The sequence below is a fragment of the Setaria italica genome, chromosome III, assembly GCF_000263155.2.
Source record: "Setaria italica strain Yugu1 chromosome III, Setaria_italica_v2.0, whole genome shotgun sequence".
Taxonomy (NCBI): domain Eukaryota; kingdom Viridiplantae; phylum Streptophyta; class Magnoliopsida; order Poales; family Poaceae; genus Setaria; species Setaria italica.
The window spans coordinates 45,186,054-45,207,656 of record NC_028452.1 but is presented as its reverse complement, the minus strand read 5'-3'; the positions used below and the strand labels follow the sequence as shown (position 1 = coordinate 45,207,656).

At 45.4% G+C, this 21,603-nt stretch overlaps 2 protein-coding genes across 2 annotated transcripts; one reads left to right on the top strand and one right to left on the bottom strand.

The window, feature by feature from the left end:
* Positions 1 to 1,769: 1,769 nt before the first annotated feature.
* LOC101754981 (polyol transporter 5) lies at positions 1,770 to 3,716 on the bottom strand. The gene is made up of 3 exons (XM_004962839.3): positions 3,496 to 3,716; positions 3,042 to 3,388; positions 1,770 to 2,890 (listed from the first exon to the last, which is right to left on the bottom strand). Exons 1-3 carry the CDS (start codon positions 3,638 to 3,640, stop codon positions 1,925 to 1,927), a joined length of 1,458 nt encoding a protein of 485 aa, XP_004962896.1. The 5' UTR covers positions 3,641 to 3,716; the 3' UTR covers positions 1,770 to 1,924.
* Positions 3,717 to 20,507: 16,791 nt separating this feature from the next.
* On the top strand, positions 20,508 to 21,321 carry LOC105914029 (chaperone protein dnaJ C76, chloroplastic-like). The gene is made up of 2 exons (XM_022825305.1): positions 20,508 to 20,523; positions 20,828 to 21,321. The coding sequence occupies exons 1-2, from the start codon at positions 20,508 to 20,510 to the stop codon at positions 21,319 to 21,321; spliced, it is 510 nt and encodes a 169-aa protein (XP_022681040.1).
* The last annotated feature ends 282 nt before the right edge of the window (positions 21,322 to 21,603 follow it).

The following is a 21,603-nucleotide window of genomic DNA, read 5'->3' as shown; positions in this document are numbered from 1 at the left end:
GCCTTGGTACTGTGGGGGAGAGCGTGGAGAGAGAGTGTGTGTGAGATGCTTCCGGAGAAACAGGGAGAGCAGAGGAGAGAGGCCAACGAGAGAGAGGAAGACTCAGCGCTGCAATTTTCTTTGGCGTTTTATTTTGTGTTGTAATTTGATTTTTGCTGCAAACTGATTCAACTATATCAGAATTCTTTCCAAAACTAACACGAAATCATGCTGAAATAAAACGTATGTTATTTTGGATTGCATGCGCAGTTTATAGGTTTTTTTCCTTTTCCAAGTTTCGGATGATAAATATTCTTGAGTTTTCTCAAAAGAAAAAATATTTATCATATTATTAGCCGCATTGGATGAATAGTGTTCGAGGTTGAAACAAGTTCAAATATTCTTAGGGAAAAGCTAAACAATACTGGGACGTTTTGGCTTGTTCTAACCTCCAATTTTGTTCTGCAATAGCACCATGCATATTACTAGAAGCTTCATTCGTCTTCATCGAGGCGAGTTGGTAACCCATGTTAGTGTTTTGGGGTTGAGCTTGAAGATTCATCAAAGTTCGTAAACTTAGAGGGATGTCGCAACTATAGACTCTATTGATGCTCTATGTATTTTGTAATAAATCTGCTTTGTTTATAAATCTTCGCCGCAGTGCATATAATATTCTAGTATGAGATATATGAGTACATCATTGTGTAGTGTGCGCGTAGCTTTGTTTAATTCAATAAATGTTCTTGGATTGAATACTTTTTAATGTCCGTACTTATTAATTTCATATTACTATTATTTTATTCAATGATCCTATTATAATATAAATATTTTGCTGCCCGTACACGCACGGTCACGATCCAATAATATTTAAAAGTGTGAATGCGTGGGCTGTTCGCTAGCTCTTCCATGGGATTGATGGGCCGATGCTATGGTATGACATGGCCCACTGCAAAAAAGATCGATCGGCGGAAGGGACAAGTGCTGCTGTGCCGTGCCGGGCCGGTATGGCACGTGGGCTAAGCCTAGTTGCCTTGAGGTATTCAATTAAATTAATCAGTTAGCCAAAAGCCCAACAGTGAATACGGAGTTGGGCCTGCAGTATCACGGCCTGCAGTAATGCGGAGGATTTCATTTTGGCCCTAAAAGGAAAATAGGAAATGTAATTAAAAGGTTGTTCAAATTTTCAGATACTATATAAAACCATTTTGACATTTAAGGCAAGTTTAGAATCAGTGATCATCTTATAAACATCGATAGTCTAAAGATACCAGTGAATGCTGATACTAGAGATGTTCGCTTCAGCTTATCAGCCACCAAATAGTATTTTTCTCTCACAACAAATCAACCGTTTCAGCTTTTCAGCCGACTTATAAGTCCAGCCGAATAGACCAACTGTCCTGACAAGTAGTATAATTGAGTAACGAACTAACGGTAGTCTAAATTCTAAAGGTAGTACACCGTTACCAGATTGCACAAATCTCAGACACACCATTATAAGACGGGAAAGAAGGTATATTCCTGTGTAAATGGAACTATGGACTTCACGGAATTTCAGCGTTTCAAAAAAGCGTAAAATGCCAGAAATTCAGAAGCTAAGGATCAGCACATCATTTTTTTTTTGGCAGAAAAAGGCAGACACATTGTGATTTCCTTTTCTATTGTCCCCATCCAACATGAGTCTATATATGAACTGTTCACTGTTTTTTGACTATATATTGTATATGCATGACATGTAATTCCAGCAGCACTGTCCCCGAAGATTCGACATTTCAGCCATGAACGGAACAGTATGATGAAGCGCAAAATCTTTTATTCTCGTATAGTCTTGCGAACAAAGAATACAAATTTACAGTGTCGTAATTTGTACTTGCAGGTGTCATTTGTGTCAACGATCGACAAAGATCAATGCCATTGCCACTGAATCGAAACTAATCACACGTACGAATCACTTGGTGTGGAAGAGCTCCTCCATGTCCTCGAGGCTCCGTCCCCTGGTCTCCGGCAGGCACGCGTAGACGAACACGAACGAGGCGGCGGCGATGGCGGCGTAGAGGTAGAACGCGCCGGCCATGGTGATTGCCTGGTAGAGCGAGATGAAGGTCATGGTGACGACGCCGCTCGTGATCCGGTTCATGGCGGTGCCGAGTCCGGCGCCCTGGCCGCGCAGCCGGAGCGGCAGGATCTCGGAGCTGTACACCCAGGCGAGCGGCCCGAACCCGACGGAGAAGGACACGACGAACGCAACCACGGCCGCGAAGCTCACCGCGGCCACCGCGGCGTCGTCCTTGGCGCCGGTGAACGCCGCGAACAGGGAGCCCAGGACGAGCAGGGACGCCGTCATGCCGCCCGTGCTTACGAGGAGGAGCGGGCGGCGGCCGACGCGGTCGGCGAGCGCCATGGCGATGAGGATGGAGCCGGCCTTGGCGACGCCGAAGAGGACGTTCAGGCTCAGGAGCAGGGTGTTGGAGGTGACCCCGGCCATGGCGAGGACGCGCGGGCCGTACAGCACCACGGAGTCGATGCCCGACGACTGCTGGAAGAACTGCAGCGTCAGCACGATGGCCAGCACGCGGCGGACGCCGGCCTTCGTCGCCACCTCCTTCCACGCGCCGCCACCGCTGCCCTCACCGCTCCGGCCGCCGCCGTTCACGACGTCCTCGATCTCCAGCAGCCGCTGCTCGGCCTCGGCGGGCGTGTCCGACGTCTTGTCGAGCACGGCCTTGGCCTCGGCGACCCGGCCCTTCATGGCGAGCCACCGCGGCGACTCCGGCATGGTGAGCACGCCGGCGGCGAGGAACACCGTGGGCACCACCCCCGCCGCGAACATCAACCGCCACGACAGGTGCACGGGCAGCCCCGAGAAGACCAAGTTGGCGACGTAGCTCAGCATCACTCCACTGTTGATAAAGATCTTCAAGAACCAACAAAGAAAGCAACATTTTTTACCACAAAATTAACAATTTATTTCTCCTAATTGCACAAACAATTTGTCCAAATTAGTGTTGTTTAGAAATTAGATCACTCACACTATCTGCAACACAAACACACAGCTTAGAGCTTACCTCGGGGAGCGAGGAGAGGAGGCCGCGGGAGGACGCCGGCGCGATCTCGGCGGCGTAGACGGGCGCGATGACGAACGCGTACCCGACGCCGACGCCGGCGACGAAGCGTCCCGCCATGAGGACGGCGTACCCTCCGGCGAGCGTCATGGCGAGCGGGCCGACGAGGAAGAAGACGTTGGCGAGCACGATGGTGAGGCGGCGGCCGAGGCGGTCGGAGGTCCACCCGGCCAGCAGCGCGCCGACGAGCGAGTAGACGTTGATGACACCCGAGAGCACCTCGACCTGCGCGTCGGTGACGCCGAGGTCCTCCGCCATGAAGATCTGCGCGCCGCTCATCACCGCCACGTCTGCCGCCCATGGCGTGGCGCGCAATTCAGGACAGGGGTACGGAGATGCAAAGATACACATATGCAGAGAATGCGTATATCTAGCTAGGCGATGAATGTGTGCGTACTGTAGCCCGCGAGGACGGAGGTCATGGAGGCGAGCACGGCGCAGAAGAAGGGGTACTTATTGGTTCGCTTCGCCGGCGGCGACGGTGGGGAGGCGGCGCCGGGCTTGCCGAGCAGGGGCGCCTCGGCGTCCGGGCGCTGCGCCATGGCTTCTCTGGCTCTGGCTGCAGGTCCCGGACGGCGGCGGCGTCTTGGCGAGGATAACGTACTGGTTCAGTTTATAATAATTGTTTAAATGTCTAGCCGAAGGGAGCAGGTTGATATGCCATATAATTTTTTTATTTTAACCCTATTAAAACTAAAATTTTAATATAATTCCTTCCGAACTAAATTTATAATGGAAATTTAGGCTAGTCCTGGTGTAAGGTTTCATTGCACTATTTCCAAAAATGCCACGTCATCCCATAAGGTGTATCCTCATGAATGAAACAAGGAGTCCCAGTTTTATTTCACGATTTCATAGGATGCCCATAACATTTAATTGTGAGGCATGTGATTGGATATGGTTAGATGAAATGAAACTCTATAGCCCCAAATGCAAGTTTAAATAGGTTTCATAGTCTTGGAAACAGTGTATACACAGTTTCATCCTGATGAAATTCCTTTCCTCTCTTACTTCATAACTACCATGCCATGTTATCACATATGCTGATGTATCACCGTATTTAATGTGCAGGAAACTTCTGTGCAACTCCAATGGAATTAGCTTAAGTAGTCACGCCAAATGATTTGACGCAACTCCCTATACGTAGCCTACCCCTTGTTTACTTCCCTCCAAACTTCCAACTTTGACACTATGCAAAAAGAAGATTTCCCATCACATCAAACTTGCGGTACATGTATGGAGTACTAAATGTAGACGAAATCAAAAACTAATTGCACAGTTTTGTTGTACTTTGCGAGACGAATCTTTTGAGCCTAATTAGTTAATATTTGGACAATAATTCACAAATACAAATGAAATGCTACAGTGTCGCATTTATGGTAAAATGCCAATTTGGCACCTCCCAACTTGGGAAGTAAACAAGGGCCTAACCAAATTGCCATGCTGGCCAAAGTGCAGACGTGGACTGGGTTCAGTCGCGCCACGTGCACTGGGTGACCGAGCCTTCAGCTGAAACCAAGGCACCGAGCAGGCGATCAGCGAGCTCTGTCACGTGGGGGGCCGCAGCTCATTAATGCACCTCGTCGCCTTCCCCGGCCATTCCGCATCCAACCTTTCCTCTCTCACCGCATCTTCTTCTATCTCTTCTCCCTTGTTTTATTTCCATTTAGTTTTAAAAGGTTTAAAATAAAAAAAAAGTCTAGGTGGATCGGTCGATGACGTGGCGGAACAGAGGCCACGCGGCATGTGGCTGGAAATGACGGTGGCATATATACAATCAATTTCCGTGGCATCTGAATTTTTCTGTGTTGCAATTGGCACTTGATGCAGACAAGCTCCGTTGTTTGATTTGCACCGTGATTGAAGCTTTGGTCATGTTTCTTATCTATATAGGCTGGGGTCCAGCAAGAGTAGGATTAAAATTGTGATGTTTTATTAAAGCGAGAGTTTAATTGAAGTGGCGAAAGATTCAGTTGGTTGGGTTTCTTGTAGCGCGATTTTTTGGTATGGGTTTGTGTCTTCGACTCAGTATGATATTTTTACTTTCCTAGATTTTTTATAGGAAAAATAACTCTATGATAATTAACATTTATGTCGCGAGACAAATGTGGTGAATTGCTACCATTCCCACATTCATAGGGATTGGATGAGCATGCTTGTATTTATGTGAGCATCTGCGCCTGTTCTGTATTCAATAAAAATATATCTTCACTAGAGTTTTGTAAGCTCAAAGCAAAGGTGGGTGATAGTAGGATTGGTCCGGTGATGGTGGCGAGCATAGGGTACCAATTGCGAGAGACACATGAATGATGGTGCGGTGGTGCATGACATGATGTGAGAGTGCAATGGCTCGTCGAGTTAACGTGTGCACGAGAAGATATGACTGATGGAGGAGAGGCACCAAGACAAAAGAAGGTGGGCGAACAGGTCGAGGCACCTTGGGCCCTCTCATCTTTTATGGAGTCATCCTATGAAATTCGGTCCGATAAACCTACTTCTTGTTATTAAGTTAACCATGTGTTGTGAGTGATGATGTGATAATGGATCAACTGAATTCTATTTCTTAAACCGAACAAAAATATGAGTGAGAAGGTCAAGAACCACCCAATTCATGAAATCAAACACTTCCAAATAAAGTCATATTGGGTATACATGATCAGTGTTGTTACCCCTCGAAAGCCTATGGTTTTGTTCCTGTGTGGGGTGGATACAATTTCTCTCACTTAAGCGTCTATTGATTACTGTCTTTTCCTCCTACTTTGTCATTACTTGTTCCTTGTGCGAGTGTGTGTCGTTGATGATGGCGACTGTGCTCGTGCTATTCCTATGTATATCGTTTTGTTTGGTCTATTTTCAAATGTGGTCGCGGTCAAGCACTCCAATTTTCTCACGTACTTGAGATACAATATAGTTTCCTGTCATGTTCGTCCTTGTTTCGATGGATGCAATCGTGCAAGCCACCATTTAGGGTTGGTATCATGCTGTTGCTAAACCTACTTAGATCTCTTCCCAAGATAGTACTCTCTCTCTCTTCTCCCCCCCGCTGGTCACACGTGGATCAATCGTTGACGCTGATGTTACAGCGGCAAATACACGTGCTTGCTTGGTTGTCCTTAACAGAAGAACATGTGCTGTACGTCTTGTATTAATTTGCAAGTCAACAAATATCTCTTGTGGCAGAATTTACGCAGGAAAAAAAGGACAAGTTGTGTACAAAATGAACGCATCTTCTAAAGGTTGATTATAGAGGCTAGCTTAATTGGAGAGGTTGAGGGTCAAAATTAGCGAGCTGCAGTTTGGCTATTACGGTTGACAAGATCGACACACGGTAGTACGGTTTATAGCTGCCAAATCGTTAGAAACTACATCAGCGTATGACTAACCGTGGACAACGATACTGCGGAAGTGCTTAGATGATCCCTTCTGATAGACAAGGCCCATTAGCAATGGCAAACACTGCACGGGTGTATCCTTTTAGAAAATTGAAGCTTATCTTCTGTCTCAACCGATCACACGCATATTTGAACCATGGATGATGAATTCATGCACGGATGTAGATGTACCGTGTACGTAGGCCTCAACGCTCAATTGAACGCAGTAACGTTAACATAATACCACAGAAGTATTTTGAGAAAATGGAACTAAAGACACAAGGACAGCTTTTGTGTGAGCCACTTAAATTTTGCCATTTTTGTGGTATTTGTGAGCTATTTAATTTCCTTTTTGTTGGGGAAAAGCTATAGGTTGCTCGGGAATTTTTGGGGTGCCATCACTCGAATTTGCTGCCGTCCGATCCTTTGTTGATCTGTATCCTACGCGCTGGATCTGGTCTGGTTCTTTCTTGTACTTTTATGTGGGTCCTTGTTTTTAGTTATTACTATACCCGATTAGTTCATTTCAGTGCCCAGGAGCATTTTGGCTTTCCCATTTCTCTTGTTCGTGTTGCATCTGTGCAGGTGAGGAGATCTTGCAAGTGAGCGCCCAGTTGAGGCGATTCGCCCGTTACTTCTTTTTTTTTCCTCCTGATCTCCTTGAATCCCATTGGGTCGCTCTTTGCGGTGTGATTTATTCATTGTTTCTAAGTCATTTAATGTCTGATTGTATTTTGCACGGCAGATCTACCCTTAAGTTCCGCAATTCTTTGCTTCCTCCCATTTCTCTTCTCGATCTGTTATTTGATTCTGTTTTTTTTCCTCCTGGAATTGATTTATGCGGAGGTTTCATGCTTTGATTTGGCGATTTCAGGTTCCCTTTTCTGTTCCTAGATTTCTTCGTTTCTAGTAGGATCTTACATTTCTCGATCTAACTCCATTTGTTCAGTTTTGTTGCTACAGATCCGCAGCTTGGTCAAGTGTACATCGAACTTCATTACTTCCTTGGCTCCTCCATAGCAGGCTTTGCTCAAGCGTTTCCTCGAAGGCCTAGATGCTAATGCAATTTTTTGTCATCTAATGTTCATATTCATTTGCATATGGCGAGGTTCGTCATTAGTCTACTGATTTTGCTATTTTACTGACCATCTAGCAAATCTAGTGTTTTCCTCTATGATTTTCATATTTATTTGTATATGGCGGGGTTCATTAGCAAACCAATGAATTTGCAATTTTACCGACCATAGTAAACGTCTAGTAAATCTAGCATTTTTTTTCTCTTTGATTATCATATTCCTTTGCATTATGTCGGGGTTCATTAGGAGGTCCCTAAATTTGCAATTTGACTGACCATAGAAAACATATGCCAAATTTGGTATTTTTCTCTAATTTTTACATAATCCTTTGGATGTGTTGGGGTTCGCTAGGAGCCCGCTCACTTTGCAATATGACTGACCATAGAACGCATCTACCAAATCTGGTATTTTTATATATTTTTCCCATAATCCATTGCATGTGTTGGGGTTCGCTATGAGCCCGCTCGCTTTTCGATTTGACTGACCATAGAAAATCTGGTTAGGTAGTTCTACTTTGTATGCTAGAGAGGTAATTACAAAAAAAGCATATTACACATGCAGTTCAGTTCATTTATGTTCTCATCTCATCATCTGGTAACTCTTTGCTCTGATTTGTTCCCTGCATCCATTTTTAGCATTCTTGTGTCTAAATGCGTTATCTAAAGTAGGTAGAATTCATATACAGTTCAAATGTGCTACATTTACATGGATATTCTTATTGTCATTTGTACTTTATCTTCATGTATATAAATATCCACATGACTAGGATTAAGATGATTTTCTTTGTGTCCCTGAGTCAATCCGACCTGCTCTAATTTATTCTAAAAATTCTTTTTTGATATCCACATGGCATATTTAATTTGTTGTAGCAGAATCTCCTATTTTGACTATGCATACAAAATATCGCTAATCTTCTGATATGCAAAGCTTGCCATTTTCATTTGGCTCTAGTGGGTTTAAATAGAAGCCCAAATTATCTATTATTTGACTAACAGTATAAATAATCTGATAATTTCTAGTTTGTATATGTCATCCATTTTCTGTTTGCATATGTGTGACTTAAGTAGGAACATCTAAACTTCTGTGTTTTATTAACCATAGAAAATATCTGTTAATCTTTTAATATGCCTATCTTGTGCATAGAATTTTTTTTTGACTTTGCCTATTTCGCCCATTTCAGTTTGAATCTTTTGTGTTGCTGTAGGAACCCCTAAAATTCTTTTTTTGGCAGAGCATAGAAACTTTATGTCTATATTTTTATATGCCTATCACATCCATTTTATTTTTCAATCCGGATGGTATAATTCGGAAGCCAAATATATGATTGGCAATAGAAATAAGCTGAGAATATTTTAGTTTGCAAATGCTATTGGTTTCATTGTACTTTTTTTTGTTGCTATAGGAAACCTCCCCAACAAGTTGCTGAGTTTTTATGTGGAAGAGTTCTTCGAGTTGGCCAGGATTTGATCAATTTTTAGTATGTCAAGAAGATTTATCTCCTTCCTTTTGATCTAGATATTAGACACCATGCTTGGGTTTTCATGATTTGCTACATGATGGTTCATATCAAGAAATTATTTAATTTGCCCTTCAATTGATATTAAAGCCATATGATATTCAATTGCCCTCATCAGTATGTTAAATAAGAAAATATTAAATATGATCTCTGTCATTACCGGTTATTAAGGTTGATGTCCTGTAAATATATTCTAGAACATGTTACTAAGGACTTGAAAATATGATCTATTTGTATTACCTTTCTGAAAATTGGCATATACTTTACTATCCAGTATGATTTCTAAACATTTTTTTTTGGATAGATCTCAGTTTTTCAGAGTTTCAGCATATGTTCTGAATGCCAAATCACATATGCGCATATTTTGTCAATTTATTTTGATTTTCCAGATAAATTAAGTTTAGGGGTTTTGTTCTTGAATTAAGAATGGAGCAAAAACATTTGGATTCTGATCTATTTCCTTTTTTAATTCATCTCATGAATATCTTGCTAGCTTTGTTTTCATATGTGATTATTGTTATGGTTTCTATACATAAAGTATTTTCCTCATCTAGGTATCTTGATTTTTTTCACTGAGAATATGGCCCATAACTATGATAGGTATATATGCACCTATGAAGGTAGTTATCACTAAATCGTTCCTATTTTGAATGGTAACCCATTTTATTTATAGAATAATAGCACATACAATATCATCTATAATATGTGTGCTATATTATTTATAGTTCATAACTCATTTGTTTACAGTGTTTTAATTACTGTAAAATGTATAGCTTTGTTATGTAAATATGGGTTTTCATTTGAGGGGTTGCACACTTGCCCAAACTATTTGTTATTTTACTAATTATAGAAAAAAATATGCGTATCTGTTTATTTTGAAAAGTTTTGCATTGTTTTTTGAGCTAAGTTATCTCTGCATGAGTCTGTTCACTTTCATGTTTGCAGATGGGTTCACTTCCATCAAAAGGTTTTGTTAGAGACATGGTTCTTATCACTCGTGACAACTGTTTGAGGATTACTAACTATACATGAATATATTTGTTAGTTCACTGCTTATAGAAACTCAAAAGCTGACTTTAATTTTGTATGTTTCCTTTATCTTAATCAGTTACATATCAGTTTCATATGTACTGGGCCTAACTATGCTTGCTTAAACATTTTACAGTTTAAGCTATTTTTATTGACAGTTGTTCAGTTACTATAATTTGTATTATTATATCATGCAAATGAGATTGAATTTTTCCATTTTTAGAAATCTGATAGTTGTGTTTGCATATGAGAGGTTACTCACTTTGTGAAATAAATTCGTTATCTTACTGACTATAGAAAAAATTCATTAAGCTGTTAAATTTGCCATTTGCATGTTCATTTGTGTCTATTATCTGCATCAATATATCTGTTATCCAATCTGTTCATTTGTTTATTTGCATCAGATAGATATCAACAAACATAATACTGAGTCTAATTTAGTGTGCTATAACATTTACAATTTAAATTTCATTAATTTACAGTGCTTTAGTGCCTGTCAATTGTTAAATATGTCATGTAAATGAGTTGGAATTTTTAATTTTGAAATCTGAAGAGTATTTTTGCATTTCAGGGGTTTCTCACAGCTAGAAATAATTTTATTATCTGACTAACTATAGAAAAAATTTGTTGAGCTGTTAATTTTGCCTTTTGCATGTTAATTTTATTTCTCTTGTCTGCATCTATATATATGTTATCCAATATGTCCTTTTTTGGATCTGCTGTAGCTTAATTTTTCTTATAATTATTACCTCTGTTTGAAATGTAGCTTTGTCACCTTCGTGGAAAGGCTTTTTTTAGAGCTGATGTTCTGATGACCAGGGACAATATGTCCAAGTAACTGTGTCCAAATGCTTTATATTTTTTGTCATATGAAATATTGGCTAGTCTGATTACTTATAGTTTCATATTTTCTTTAGCAAAGCTCTGCTTTTTCTTTAATACTATTTCTATCTGTGCTCTGGAGAGGATTTTGGACCTGAAGATGTTCCACTCTTTCGAGTTGCAATTGATCCTCAGCTCGACCATGGTTTCATCGATCCATTGCCTTGATGACTTGATGATGACTCAATCCGTGTGCTTGGTATGTCATGATTGGTGAAGAAAAGATCTTCTGCGACTTTGTGAAAAATGTTAGCATGTTAGCCTTTGATGATGATGTTCACCGGCATCCTTGGGTTCAGTGGCTCATTTGAGCTCTGAAGGTTTTTATTAGCAACCTTTTGTCTAATATAAATTGTTTTTGTTTCATTCAATTTGTATCTGTTTGTTAAGCTGGATGCCAGCTAGTTCATCAAAGCCAAAACATTTGTATCAATTTGGTATCAGTTTCATTCAGAAAGCCAAAACATTTGATCAATACAATTTTCTAGTACAATTATTGGCCTTATTCTTCCCTTTTATTCTGAACCGTCAGATTTGAATCTAAGGGTCCTGAATTCGTGTGCCAGCTGCTCCTGTAGCACATGATTTTTCTGTTATTCGGAATCGTGTGTTTTAGCAACCAAAAACAGAGTGATCAGGGCTCCTGAATCACCCTGAGTGCTGTATAGACTGACCCTTTTGTTGTGCATGCACCAGCCAATGATAAGCCTGTCGTTGAAGCATATCTTGGATATTTTCGAGCAAGACAGTACATTGCGAACCTCACAGGAGAACCATAAGAGTCTCTCTTGTGTTTTTTCTGAGTGTAATATAATTGGACGCGCAACAGTGGCCGGACCACCACTACACTGTCCAGACGGGATATTTGTTGAACGGATGACAGGACCTTGAATTTTTGGAAGTTGAAGAATGTTCGTGCGAAGGACAGCCAGGCGCCCAGCTAAACAGATAGCGTACAAACAGTGGCGTTCATGATGTTGACATGTTCTATTGGGAGAATCCAGTGACCAGTCTGCCATCAAGTTGACTAATCCAGGTAACAATTTTATGTAATCGCTGAAGAAATTGTGTCATGTTGCCTTTGATAGACGGTGATTTGGACACGAGATGTTGACATGTGATCGTTAATCGACGTCTCATGGTGATGGCATCCCTGTCCTTGTCAGCACCTCTGTTTGTTCCTGGAGATGGTGAGCTGCCGGCTGCTGAAGGGAAGCGCACTGCAGGACCATGAACGGGCCACTAAGTCCAGTGTGTTAGTTCCGGCCCAGAATGGGTTCGGCCCAATGTGATTTGGACACGAGATATTGACTCTGTGAGGAACAGAGCATCATTTTTTTTATTTTTTTGATAAGGGAAGAGACCATCATTGAAGCAATCTTGTAAACTGAATCTTCTTCTTTCTCTGCGAGCATTAATCTGCCGACGAATTCGTCTCGCTCGATCTCTTGCTGTTCTCCAATTCTCTACTCCCCCTCCAGGTCATGCATCCATGGATGAATATGAACAGCTCTGAACATATTTGGGCCAGGTGTGCAAGATGGGCCACAAGTGCAAGGGCTATAAGGATGTGGAGCCTCTCTTTCGTGGATAAATAGCATAAGATTAGTACGATTTTAATGATTAATGATAACATATTTATTGGAATTACAATGGTTAGCTCGTATACATTGTTGTAGTTTCATGGATACAAAGAATATCATGGATGAGCAAACACCCCAAAAGGATATGTTAAAAACATAAAAAAATGGAAAGAAGAAAGACATGAAGAAATAGAAGTCGCCTCAGCGCAGTCAGAAGAGCAATGAATTGAACATGTTCCATCAATATTTTTTAGATCAAATGGGCTTGAGCTCTTCAAAAGGTTTTCCTAGAGCCCAAAACCATCAAAAATCAGAATCCGAAGCAAAAGGCTATGGACAAATTATGAACCACGAAACTGTGTCGAAAATGTAGTCACTGCAAACCAGATATTCCAGCGAGTGCAATGAAAATTACAACGGAAATTCCGATGTCCACAAGAAGATTTCACCATCACTATTTTGCAAACACCACCGAATATTCAGGTGATCACCAAAAAGCTTCACCAGAGCAATTTGAAGAAAATGGCAACAAAATGCTTTGATTATCCATGCAGGGACCCCTTCATTTTCTTCCCACAAATCACGCCTGACCGTGGCCGCCCCTCAACATCCGTTGGCACACAAATATATCGCCTCCCTGCCGATCGGATCTTCTCCGCATCCCTCTCCGCGCCGCCGCCTCTTCGTATGCCACTCTACCACTGGCCTGCCGATCGGATCTCCTCGCGCCTGAGCTCGTATCGTCCTCAAGGTGATCCAATTCCAATCTTCCTCTACCGGGTGCTGCAACTGCAAGCCGCGTCGCAACCCGGATCCCATCGCTCCTCCCGTCGTATGATGAACCTCCTCGTCTGTGAGGAGAAGATGAAGGTACTAGTAATATCAATCAGTACCTGTTTGGCAAGGTAAATCTTTGCATCCAGTGGGCGATTCCACGTTGCGTTCCAGTAGCGTTCAGATTATCAAAAGAGGCGATTCCACGTTGGCGCTCACCTGCTAGTTTATTCTCAATAGTACTGGTTATTATAAGCAAATGGCTAATAACGTCTCATGCATTGCCGTCTTAATTGGCGGTGTGGAATTATGGACGACATGGTTTGATTAATTGTAGTAGTTTAAAGCATACTATTTGAATGATATGTTTTAAGGGTAAACTAAAGTCCGTGTAAGTATATGCCTGCTTGAAATCCAGATCAAATGCGAAAAATATATGTTGAAGGATCTTGAACTCGACGTAGGAACCTTTTCTATGATTGTTCTTTTTAAAAACATTATATTTTAGGTACTTGATATTCATGTGGATGGTATATATCCACCCAGAGGACTACATTTTCTGTCATGCAAAATTTTGGGCCATCACTAGTGAGAAAATCCATAATGCCCTGGACGTTGGAGGTTGTGTGTGCTGGTGTCTATGATTCGGTAGATCCATTTAACTCATCCAGAAGAACACTTTGGACTTAACCCTGCTAGGAGCTTCCACATCTACAGAGTTTTCTTCCTACAGTCAGGTTTGATAGTCTGCTTTCTTCAAGTGACCTCCAGGGACTTTCTTTCCTTCTGCCACCTTTGTTTTTGATGCCTATTATATTCCATATACTAACTATACCTTCACCGAAGCCTTTGATTATATTTTCATGATCAGGATTGAAGCACGAAGGGATTTTGTTGGTTCTGGTGCATGGACGCTCATTTTCTGTTGCGACGTGCGGCAGTGTTAAAGGTATCATGAATTTCCTCTCCGTGATCGTAATTTGAACATAAGCACCAATTTGCATGATCAACAGTCACATACATGCTTGATCAACACATTTGATGTTGATTTGTTAACTATATCACTACACCACCAGTACGTGCCTATGGGAGGAGGATGTTAGCATTTTATTTTGTTAAATCCTTTTAATTGCATTTCATAATTATGTTGGCTCTAAGACCTCTCTACCCCAACTACTCTACTAATCTCTGTAGGAACAGATAAGAGAATATGGCCCCATGTGTGCTACATTCTAGATGCCCAGCTAGCTGAGTTGTTATCATGTCTTCTCACTCAATGTAATCTGCATGACTGTGCCAGTTCTGTTCTTCAGTTGAAAGCTTAGAGAAGCCTGGGGCCTTTGATCTTCTTGCAGCGCTACATGTCTATCGGGTGCCGACCATAGGTGTATCTTAAGAGATGTAAAGGCACCCTGAACAAACAGGCCAAGGTGCGTCACTGCCAATACCAACCTCGGTATATTCACCAAAAATGAATTGTTTGCGTGTTGTTTATTTAGTAAACTATATTTTAGATATATAAGGGCCTGTTTGGAAAGGGGTGTTAACTTTAACACCCCACTTTTAGCACCCTTTTAGCACATGGGCTCCCAAATAAGGGTGCTAAAAGGTGTGTGCTAAAATTTAGCACCTCATTTTTCTTTCACAATTCCAAGAAGTATTAAAACTTGCTAAACCTGCTAAAAGTGATCCCATCAACATTTTCCTTGGTTGTCCCCCTCTCTTTCCTCCCCGCCACACCCCGCCCGCCGTCCTCCTCCGCCCGGCTCCGCCACCTTCGCGGGCCACGCCTCCTCCGCTCGGCCCCGCCTCCTCCGCCCGGCCTCGTAGCCTCCGTTGGGGTCGGGCTCCGCGTCGCCGGTGACCGCGGCCTCTAAGCCCAGGCCGCTGCGCTGGCTCCTCCGCCGGACGAGGAGGTGGACACGACGAGTTGGGGCGAGTCGCCGGGAGCAGGCTCGGCCTCGCCACCATGGGAAAGGAGCATATGCCTCCGCCGTGGCTGCCTGAGCCTGCTGCGCTCGAGCCTGCGCGTCCTTCACCGGTGCTAGCGAGGCGGAGGAACCGGCAGAGGTCGAGGAAGTGCCTGCACGCGGCGACGAGCTCGGCTGCGGCGGGCGTGGCACGGGGCAGGAGCAGCGCTCGGCACAGGCCCGGCCACGCCCGGAGCCTGCGCCACGCTAGGCCTCCGCTACAGTCGGGCCCTGCCCGCATGCGGATCCGGCGGCCATGTCCAAGAAAAATGATGGCGGCCCTGTTCCTACGGGAACCAGATCAAGTAGCAGGAAGCACAGGCGCAGCAAGAACCCAGGCCAAATCCGATCTACTATCTGCTCTCGCGCGGCAGCAGGCAGGGACCCCCACCGGAGAAGCCTTGGTCCACCTACCCCCTGCAGCGGCGGCCTAGAAATTCGCCGGTGAGTGCCGTCCAGTCTCAGAAAAGCAGGAGATGGAGGGGAAGCTGAAGGAAGAAGTTGAGGAGGAGTAAAGGAGAGGAGGAAAATAAGGGGGTAAAGGAGAGGAGGAAAATAAGGGGTAAATAAGTTTTTTATCAACATAGATACTAAAGTTTAGCATACTATCCAAACATCCCAATATACTAAACTTTAGCCCTCCATTTGAGGGTGCTAAAATTTAACACTGTGCTAAACTTTAGCACAGGTTATCCAAAAAGGTCCTAAGATGTTTTTTTAGGTGTGACAGTGAGTAATGATAACAATCTAATTCTGTAATCCCTATTTTCTTTCAAATTCCAGTACACTTTAACTGCAACAAGTATAGTAATGAAAACATATGACATAAATATAGTTCCCTTTCCCTTAGGCAATAGTCATTGAAGGCATGAAGGATAGAGCCCTCGAGGCCTAATTCTTAATGTATCATGATTTTTCACTTTTGCCAAATTCGTAGGCGTGTTCTCATTCCAATGATCGTATTAAGTCGCAGGGAGGAAAATTAAGGGATTTGCATGTGTGCGTGATTAATGCATCGGTATTGGCTTGGATGTTGATCAGTATAGCAAAAAAAGACTGTTGCCGATAGGTAGGAGTTCCACACATAAGCAAATCTGTTGCAACATGGCACAACGAGTGGTAGTATCAGCACAACAATTCTTGTGCATCTTTTGTAGGAAACCACATTACTTAAACTTAGCTTAGGATCTTTAACACTTAATAACATGAGCACAACTAAGAGAAGGTTGACGAATCAACTGGCAGCGATGGTAGACACCTATCCGGCCATCTTAGTTGGTGCAGGGGTCGGCTGTCACATCTGGATTTAAGGCAAATCCGAGTGCAATAAATACATGTGCGTCAGGATCAAGTTACACACATGTATGACATAAGTGAATATCAAAAACAGTGCCAAATCAAATAAAGAGACTACTAACGATATTATATGACCGAAAGTCTCAGTAACATACAAGTCAGAAAATTTATTACGCAGCGGACTTCAAAGATAACGGCGACACCACTAGCGATTCTGCGGGAAACTAGGGCGTGGAGTCTGCATCCCTAGGCACTGGAACTGGGGGTTGGGGCGCTGGAACTACTGAGCCGGGCGCTGGAATGACTGCTGCCCAAAATTCCCATTCGGCCCCTGTGACGGCCTCGGATAAAAATCCTTCGCGTCAATCTTAATCCGAGCCCCTGATCACCTGTCTTAGTTTTTCCAAGTCTAAGTGTTCAACCTCCAGCTCTTCCGACCCCTGCGATCCGACCCCTCGCCGTGGCTTCCCAGTTCTGACCCCGCCGACCCCCAACCCACCGTCGGATCTTCCTAAGCCACCCCGCAGCATCGCCCTCCAGTTCGAGCAGTGGACCACCGAGACTGACCGGTGGGCCCACTAGATCTTTTCCCCCAGATCTCCCGCGACAGGCGCACTCGAGTTGCATGCCCGCTTCAGTTTTTCCCCGCCGCGTGGCTCAACTCCTCCGACATCCGCCGCTCCGCCTCGTCTCCGGCCCGCGACCAGATGGATTCTCGCGCCCCCTTCCCCAATCGCGGTAGAAGCCCCTCTGCAACCCTTTCTGCAGTACCTCGCCGCCCGCGCCCATCATCACATCGCCAGACCCCGGCCGCAGAGCCCGATGCCGCCCGTCTTTTCCATCACCTCGCCACAGTCGCGCCGTCCCGGTCTTCGCTACACGACGATTCCTCCTCCGTCAACCCAGACCGCGGCAGCGACAGCTCCTTTTTCCGTCCTGTCAGAAGCCGCCCCGACAATCTGTTGCTCCGCGCTCACCCGCGCGCCCGCAGCCGCCTGTCTTCTCACCTGTGCGCCCTCGATCCTAGCGCCGTTTTCCCGGTCACTTCCATCAGATCCACCGCACGACGACGCCCGCCTCCGCCAAATCTCAACCACTGGCAAACCCGCGCCTGCGCCGCCCTGACGTCAGTGCCCAATGACCGCCGGCGTCATCCCCGAAGTCCTGCTTCACCGCCCTCGTCGCTCAATCGCCGCCCGGGCAGAGCACTCCATCGCTTCTTCCCCGGCCTTCGCGCCGCTCCCCCTTCCCTCTTCCGCGCAGCTATAAAACGGGATGCGCAAGCCCCGCTGGAGTTTCCCTTGCCCTAGCTGCCATCTCTCTTGCTCCCTGTTCGAGCTCACAGCGCCGCCACCTAAGTCTGAGGAACTCTCCTCTCTGCTCAAGCACCACCGCTTTCCCCCGATCCGCCAGCCACTGCTTTCAGTGCTACCCAAGAGCTTGCTTGTGATCCACAAGAAGCACCGCTGCCGCCGGACATTCTCGCCGCCGTCCCAAGCCCTTAGTTCTTCTGCCCAAGCCTCCTCTGTAAGACGAAGGTAGGCTGCCGACCCTTGTTCGCTTCGCCCGACCCCTCTTATCCGCCCGACCCCTCTTATCCGCCCGACCCCGGTTCTGTCTCGCCCGACCCTGTCTGTTCCGCCGACCCTTCTCCGCCTCGCCCAAGGGTTCGGCTGTATCTTTTTCTTTGAACCGAGGGTGTATGTGCAAAACTTGGGGACCTTTCAGCGTTGAGTCTGAGGACCCCTAGTACATCAAACCCTCTAGATTAAGGGTCAGATCATAAGTTCTTTCCCTCCGACCCTTACCTCTTGATCTCCATCAACTCCATTGAACCTCCCCACCCTCCTGTAACTTGTCGCAAGTTTCTAGGCTCAGACTTGCAAGTGTTGCTGTTGAAATAACCGTCTATGCTAACCAATGCATTGCATTCGTGTAGAGCTGCGTCTCGCCGACGGCTACTACGAGCTGCACCCGGCGCCAGAAGACGACGGTGTAGCTGAGCTCCTGCCCCCAGAAGCCGAAGCTGCCCCAGAAGTCGAGCAGTTCCCTTCCTCTTTGCTCGAAGGCAAGCCCCGGATGCATGAATCCCCCTATGTTTTACCAGACTTGCGCATGCCTTCTTTAACATGCTTGTGCATTTACGTATAGGAGTTGTTTGGAACCTTAGATGCATAACTTAGCTCCCCTGATCTGAACACTAGCTGTTGGACCGAGTAGATGCTTGCTTAAATAGGAAACGGTAAAAGCCGAGTGATTCCCTGTCACTCGCGAGTTGTAGGAGTTGGATGTTTACCCTTCTATCACAACTATAAGGACGATGGACAGGGCAGGGTTTGAGGTAACTCTTTGGTGGTCGGATGATCGCCCCGTCTGTCTATGAAACTTGCTAAGGCCCAACAGTGGTGGTGTTCGTGATCAAGTGTTTGAAGGTACTAATCTCATACCTAGTATGGGATGGGGAAGCCTAGTACCTGATTGAACTAGGGCGTGGCTTATACCCTTGCTGTCCCTGGAACGAGGTTCCCATGGTGCATCATGTGGGTGCAAGTGCGGTCACAGTACGGCAGAGGCCGGGACTGTGGAGCATTGCATGCCAAGGGAAGTTTGGACCTGACACGCGCCTGGAAATTGATGGGGACGGCCGACACAGGAAGCGGCCCTTGTGGTGCGCAGATGTCGTGAGATTAGGTTCGCCATGCATGGTTAAGAAACTCGAATCGATTCGTCTGCCTCTCACAGTTTGAGACTGCTTGATCGCTATGTCACCCTGAGTAAATAAGAAATCTAATGATGACATGGTTTTGCTGATGTTGTATATACCTTTGATTGGTTCTATGATTGCTTAGAATAGGTTGCAAACTTAGAACGGATAATGAACTTAGAACCGGAGCTAAAACTTGAAAGTAGGATTACATCTAGCGCTTTTGGCAAACAAACCCCTCAGCCAAAAAGCCTTGCATGTCTAGAAGAGGTAGTTTAGCACGCTCCCTGTCGCTTAAGTCTTGTTGAGCTTAGTAGCTCAGCCTTGTTGTGGCTCTTCTTTTTCAGGTGAAGTTGCTACTTCTGAGCCCCTTTCTGCTGGCACTTGGCTGCTCCAACTCCCTCTGGGTTGGACGGTCGAGTGGGATCCCTCCTCGGACGGCGAGGAGAGGGATCATTGACGTCCCGGTTGGCCTCACCAGGGATGTCCGACCCCGACGAAGTAGCTTCCGCTTGTGGTTTTATCTTCTGTGGTTTTCTTTCAAACCTTGTAAACTCTGATGATGGTTTATAACCAAACTAGATGGTTAATTTGCTTAACTTAGTGGACTTGCTGTATTCTCTGGAACCGCTCACCTTCATGTGGGTTTGCTATTCGGTCCTGTTAAAGTGGTTAAATCGGATGAAATCCGACGGCACTTCGTGTTTACTTGGCTAAAGCATGAGTGTCGCATCTCAGGCGGCTAAATCATGTTTAACCAAGCAAATTCGAAGTGGATCCGCCACAGCCCCCTTAGGTGGAGTGGTGTCCTCTGCTGTGGAGCAAAGCGAGGGCGAGTGTTGCTTCCCGACGGTGATTGAGAGTTGAACTTCCTCTTCATCTCCCCAAGCTCATTTCTCTTGTGCTCTAGGCCAATTGCTTTGTCCAGCAACTTCTGAAAGCTAGGGAAGGTATGCGACATCAGCTTGTATTGGAGTGATCCAATCAAAACCCTTCAAGAACAACTCTTGCTTCTGATCATCATCTGCGACATCTTCAGGAGCATAGCGGGACAACTTGATGAATTTGTCCCTGTACTCAGTCACTGTCATGTTCTCCTGCTTGAGATCGAGGAACTCCTTCTTCTTGAGCTTCATTAGTCCGGAGGGAATGTGGTGACTCCTGAAGTTAGTCCTGAATTCCTCCAAGGTAATACCATTGGCGTTAGCATGGGTGGTGGTGTAGGCATCCCACTAGTTTGCAGCAGGTCCCTCCAGGCGTCCTGAGGGTGTGTTTGGTTGGGCTGTGACTTTTGGAAAAGCTGCTGTAAGCTGTAGGCTGTGGAAAAGCAGTTGTGAGAAAGCTGTGGAAAAAGCAGAAGACCGTTTGGTTAGAGTAGCTGTGACTTTTGAATAAACTGTCAAAAGGATCCTACATGTCATTCATAGTCCACCCCACTCAACTGTCTCCCTCTCAAACTGACGAGTGGGTCATGCTCATCAGCCCTCTCTTCTCCCTCTTGTTGGCCAATGCTTTTTTTTTTCTGTAGCGAGAGCAGGAAAGAAACGAGGCTGGGCGTGGGTCTTGGACTATGACCTGTACGAGCTACTGGGCGTGGAGCGGTCCTCACCGCAGTCGGAGATCAAGGTGGCGTGCCGATCACTGCAGAAGCGGTGCCACCCAGACGTGGCCGGCGCCGCCGAGGGCCACGACATGGACATCATCCTCAATGAGGTGTACGTGCTGCTCTCCGACCCGGTCGCGTGCCTCGCGTATGATCGGGAGCAGGCGCGCCGCTCCAAGTTCGCCGGCTACACGGGCCGCCCGCTCTATTCCTCCTGGCTCGGCGCCGACACCGAGCGCTGCGCCATCTTCGTTGATGAGGTCCGCTGCGTTGGCTGCCTGAAGTGCGCGCTCCATGCGTTCAGGAGCTTCACCATCGAGTCCGTCTACGGATGCACCCACGTCGCCGCGCAGTGGGCTGACGACAAGGACAGGATCACCGACGCCATCAGCACCTGCCCTGTCGACTGCATCTCATAACAAATCTCTCTTCACACACACACACACGAATTCTCGACGCTAGGCCCATCTCCGAAGGCAACGCCGTGGGAGCACGTGCGCCGAACATCTTCAACGAGGTCGCCAAGTTCCAGAAGAGATTCGAGGAGATGAAGTAGAAATCTGCAACAAGAGAATCCCAGGTAACCCATCTTCTTCGTCATGCTCGTCTGAAATCTAAATTCTGCATGACGCAGGAGTCGGAGACAACCAAGCAGTTGAGGACTTCAGCAGTTCACACCATCAGATCCATGTCACCTCCGC

Bases quoted from the DNA above. Each gene is read 5' to 3' on its own strand.
- LOC101754981 (XM_004962839.3), bottom strand. From the start codon at position 3,640: ATGGCGCAGCGCCCGGACGCCGAGGCGCCCCTGCTCGGCAAGCCCGGC. The intron at 3,389-3,495 runs GTACGCACACAT...CATGGGCGGCAG, and splicing joins CTCCGTCCTCGCGGGCTACA to ACGTGGCGGTGATGAGCGGC. The intron at 2,891-3,041 runs GTAAGCTCTAAG...TGGTTCTTGAAG, and splicing joins TCCTCTCCTCGCTCCCCGAG to ATCTTTATCAACAGTGGAGT.